The sequence below is a fragment of the Citrus clementina genome, unplaced genomic scaffold (assembly GCF_000493195.1).
Source record: "Citrus clementina cultivar Clemenules unplaced genomic scaffold, Citrus_clementina_v1.0 scaffold_3, whole genome shotgun sequence".
Taxonomy (NCBI): Eukaryota; Viridiplantae; Streptophyta; class Magnoliopsida; order Sapindales; family Rutaceae; genus Citrus; species Citrus x clementina.
The window spans coordinates 34,490,611-34,495,932 of NW_006262339.1; the positions used below are offsets into that span (position 1 = coordinate 34,490,611).

Sequence of the window (5,322 nt, forward strand, 5' to 3'; positions counted from 1 at the left end):
GGAAACCTGAGGCTGATAATATCACCGCGAGGCCACCTGAAGAAGGAGCAGAAAATGCATCACAGTAGCCTCTCAGTATGTTCCCTTATTCGGCAGTGAATCCAAGAGAGATGAGCATTGCAGGGCAACAATTATGGATGATATATCAATAGCGCGGCAACAGTCAAGGCCAATATCAGCCTGGCTATTAAGGAAAGGAAGAATATAACAATCTCATTTGAACATGATTTCGGCGGCTCCATTAACACGTTCCAGCATTCCGTTAGGCCTCCGCTAGCTTCGAGTCTTGTTGCAAGATCGTAGCCTAGTTTCATATTGTTGTTAAGGCAATCATTCCTGCTAGTTGCATTTGCAATATTTGCCATGATCAGGCAAGTGAGGGCCAAAATGAAAAACACATGTTTTGGAGCCATTGCTATTTTTTGTTATTTTATGTTGTGTTTATGTTCACGTGGGATATCATATTTTTTGTTGCTATTTATAAATTAAGGTGACGCAGAGGAGAAGAGTGATTAAAAATGTTTATAAATTACTGCTTAATTTATGATTAAGAAGGTTTCAATTAGAGAAGATAGTGAGTCTTTTGATGAGCTGTTACATATTAATTGTGTAATAACAGTCAAATTAATTATGCGAAGATAAAAAGCCAAATTTGAAAGAAAATTTCTCTATTTATTAGATAATAGAGAATATACAAAGATGAGAAATGATGATGCCACATCACCTCTTGTAGTCCCAACTTTATATAAATATATAGATTCTTTAAGTAGATGATAATTCTTTATAAAAACTGAGTAAATTAATTGTATAATCTCATTAGCCAATTGATAAATGCTACATTATTTGAGATAATTTTTCAGAATAAAAACTTAAGAATGCGTAGCAGTACTCAATTTTTTTTCTTTAACATGTCACTCACTTGTTACCATAGAATTAATTTAAGCTACATAACCGGTATTTAATTTCTTCATCAAACCTTGTGCATTGGTTTTTTAGATGACATCTTGGTAGATTGGATAGAAATGTTCGTCTCCATAAATTACACAAAAATTGTTTAATTTAAGTGTTTAAAGTATGGGAAAGTTCGGAAAAGTTTTAAAACGGTGAGGTCTTAAAGCTTTTCTGAACTTTTCCGTACTTTAAAATCTCATATTAGGAAACTGACATACACACACACACACACACACACACAAAGCGTTAATAAGGCCTCAATTGATAGATAACTAACAAAATTAATGAAAACCAATTTTTTCCCTAACAACAGCTAGTCTAGTTTAGAGAGGTTGACACATTGACTTGTTTCCTCACCTCATTGATTCTATTACCTCATTTTCTCTTTGAATATATATATATATATAGCTGCTATAAATTTGCATTTCAGTGTGTTTCTATGTACATCCATCATTCCTAGATGTGTATTTCTATTTGCCTTGTCTAGCTAATTTTTAATTCTTGTTGTTCTCATCTGCAGTTGTTCTTTACTCTTTCTATAATTATCGAGTCTTAGTTGATCTCCCACTACGCAATGGTGTTACCAAACTTGAGAAATGATTTAGTAATTTTCTCACTGGCTTTTTTTATCCTATTTTGTGTTTTAAATTTTCCACTGATTGTTTCTTCTTATTATATGGAAGAAGCCCGTGCACTTCTCAGATGGAAAACTAGCCTTCGAAATCATAATAATGGATCTCCCCTATCTTCATGGACTCTTAACAATGTCACCAAAACAGGCTCGTGTGCTTGGGTTGGAATTCATTGCAACCATGGTGGAAGAGTCAATAGTATTAACCTCACAAGTATAGGTTTAAAAGGTACGCTTCATGATTTCTCATTCTCATCGTTTCTTCATCTCACATATCTTGATCTTCAATGCAATCAACTCTTTGGAAACATCCCGCCTCAAATTAGTAACATTTCAAAACTCAAGTATCTTAGTTTATCATCCAATTCGTTTTCTGGTGACATACCGCCACAAATTGGCCACCTAAGTTATCTCAAGACCCTTCACTTGTTCGAGAATCAGCTAAGTGGCTCAATTCCTCATGAAGTAAGTAGATTAAGTTCTCTAAACAACCTTTCTTTGCACTCAAATTATTTAGAAGATTTAATCCCGCAGTCTTTGGGTAACTTAACCAACTTGGTTACCTTGTATATTTATAACAATTCACTTTCTGGCTTAATTCCAAGTGAAATAGGAAACTTGAAGTCTCTTTCCGATCTAGAATTGGGCAATAATAAACTCAGTGGATCGATTCCTCATTCTTTGGGTAACTTAACCAACTTGGTTACCTTGTATATTCATAACAATTCACTTTCTGGCTTAATTCCAAGTGAAATAGGAAACTTGAAGTTTCTTTCTAATCTAGCATTGAGTAGTAATAAACTCAGTGGCTCAATCCCTCAATCTTTGGGCAATTTGAGCAACTTAGCTATGCTGTATCTTTATAACAATTCACTTTCTAGCTTAATTCCAAGTGAAATAGGAAATTTGAAGTCTCTTTCCGATCTAGAATTGGGCAACAATAAACTCAGTGGATCGATTCCTCATTCTTTGGGTAACTTAACCAACTTGGTTACCTTGTATATTCATAACAATTCACTTTCTGGCTTAATTCCAAGTGAAATAGGAAACTTGAAGTTTCTTTCTAATCTAGCATTGAGCAGTAATAAACTCAGTGGCTCAATCCCTCAATCTTTAGGCAATTTGAGCAACTTAGCTATGTTGTATCTTTATAGCAATTCACTTTTTGGTTCAATTCCAAATGAATTAGGAAACCTGAAGTCTCTTTCCGATCTAGAATTGGCCTACAATAAACTCATTGGCTCGATTCCTCATTCTTTGGGTAACTTAACCAACTTGGTTACCTTGTATATTAATAACAATTCACTTTCTGGTTCAATTCCAAGTGAATTAGGAAACCTGAAGTCTCTTTCCGTTCTAGATTTAGGGTTCAATAAACTCAGTGGCTCACTCCATATTTCTTTGAGTAACTTGACCAACTTGGCTTACTTGAATTTGTATAAGAATTCACTTTCTGGTGCCATCCCTGAAGAATATCAAAAACTTGTGAAGTTGACTATGCTATTTTTAGGTAATAACCAATTTCAAGGTCCAATTCCCAATTTGCGAAATTTGACAAGCCTTGTAAGAGTACGTCTCAATGAAAACCATCTCACTGGAAATATATCTGAATCTTTTGGTATTTATCCAAACTTAACTTTCATAGATCTCAGCCACAATTACTTTTATGGTGAAATCTCATCTCACTGGGGAAGATGTCCAAAGTTAGGCACTTTAGATTTTTCTATAAATAACATTACTGGCAATATACCTCCTGAAATTGGGTACTCATCTCAGTTAAAAGTTCTTGATCTGTCATCTAATCATATTGTTGGCGAGATTCCAACAGAACTTAGTAAGCTTAGTTTTTTTATCAAGCTCATTTTGGCTCAAAATCAGCTCTCTGGACAACTATCTCCAAAACTCGGGTTACTCGTTCAACTCGAGTACCTTGACTTGTCTTCAAATAGATTAAGCAATTCAATCCCAGAAAGTCTTGGCAACTTGGTCAAATTGCATTACTTAAATTTAAGCAATAATCAGTTCAGTTGGGAAATTCCAATTAAATTGGGGGATTTAATTCATCTTTCAGAATTAGATCTGAGTCATAACATTCTTGAAAGAGCAATACCGTCTCAAATCTGCATTATGCAAAGCTTGGAGAAGCTGAATCTCTCCTACAATAGCCTCTCTGGTTTCATTCCAAGATGCTTTGATGAAATGCATGGCCTGCAACGCATTGACATATCCTACAATGAGTTACGAGGTCCAATTCCTAACAGCACAGCATTCAGAGATGCTCCAATAGAAGCATTACAAGGGAACAAAGGATTATGCGGAGACTTCAAAGGACTTCCATCTTGCAAAGCATTAAAGTCAAATAAACAAGCTTTGAGAAAGATCTGGATTGTTGTGTTGTTCCCTCTCTTAGGGATTGTTGCTCTTTTAATTTCTTTGATTGGACTGTTCTTTAAGTTTCAACAAAGGAAGAATAACTCACAATCACAACAGACTAGCCCTAGAAATACTTCGGGTTTGCTTTCAATGTTAACTTTTGAAGGAAAAATCGTGTATGAAGAAATTATTAGAGCAACAAATGACTTTGATGACAAGCACTGCATTGGAAAGGGTAGACAAGGAAGTGTTTACAAAGCTGAACTAGGTTCTGAAGAAATCGTTGCGGTCAAGAAATTTCATTCGCCACTCCCAAGTGAGATGACATTTCAGCAAGAATTCTTGAATGAAGTCAAGGCTTTGACTGAGATACGACATCGTAATATTGTGAAGTTTTATGGCTTTTGTTCACATGCCCGGCACTCGTTTATAGTTTATGAATATCTTCAAATGGGTAGCTTGGCCATGATCCTAAGCAATGACGCAGCAGCAAAGGATTTGGAATGGACACAGAGAATGAATGTGATAAAAGGTATAGCTCATGCATTGTCTTACATGCACAATGATTGTTTCCCACCAATTGTTCATAGAGATCTATCAAGCAAACATGTGCTGTTAGATTTCGAGAATGAAGCCCATGTTTCAGATTTTGGAATTGCCAAGTTTCTCAAGCCAGACTCATCCAATTGGGCAGAACTTGCGGGCACACATGGATATGTTGCACCAGGTATGTAAATTATTATTGAAGCGTGTACAATATACTAATTAATATTAGCTTACTAGATTTCATGTAAAAATAATAATAATATAACAATTATTCTTTTTGTTTTTCTCTTTTAGAACTTGCATACACAATGAAAGTTACTGAAAAGTGCGACGTGTATAGCTTTGGAGTGTTGGCATTGGAAGTGACAAAGGGGAAGCATCCAGAAGATTTTATTTCCTCAATTTCCTCTTCATCTTTGAACTTGAACATAGCACTAGATGAAATGTTGGACCCTCGGCTTCCAACTCCATCGCGCAATGTTCAAGAAAAATTGATAACAATCGTGGAAGTTGCCATTTCATGCTTAGATGAGAGTCCTGAATCTAGACCAACTATGCAGAAGGTGTCTCAATTGTTGAAGATCTAGTCAATTGAAAATTTAGTCAGACTTGTAAATAGCTTATTTTTCCAAGTAATTGGTCTGGTCCTTTGAAATTGTTTTCTAGATTTTACCATATCATAAGGGGTAATGCTTGTAAGTCCTGTTGACTAGATGTATCTTTTTCATTTTATGAATAAAATCTTTCCTCACCTCACACGGCTTAAGGTTTAATAAACCAATAGTGTTTGTGATATGTCTCTCCAAAATCGTTGCCTGTTT

The 5,322-nt window shown here is 35.3% G+C and overlaps 1 protein-coding gene across 1 annotated transcript; it reads left to right on the top strand.

The window, feature by feature from the left end:
- The first annotated feature begins 1,627 nt into the window (after nucleotides 1–1,627).
- On the top strand, nucleotides 1,628–5,088 carry LOC18046157 (probable leucine-rich repeat receptor-like protein kinase At1g35710). The gene is made up of 2 exons (XM_006442589.2): nucleotides 1,628–4,682; nucleotides 4,796–5,088. Exons 1-2 carry the CDS (start codon nucleotides 1,628–1,630, stop codon nucleotides 5,086–5,088), a joined length of 3,348 nt encoding a protein of 1,115 aa, XP_006442652.2.
- The last annotated feature ends 234 nt before the right edge of the window (nucleotides 5,089–5,322 follow it).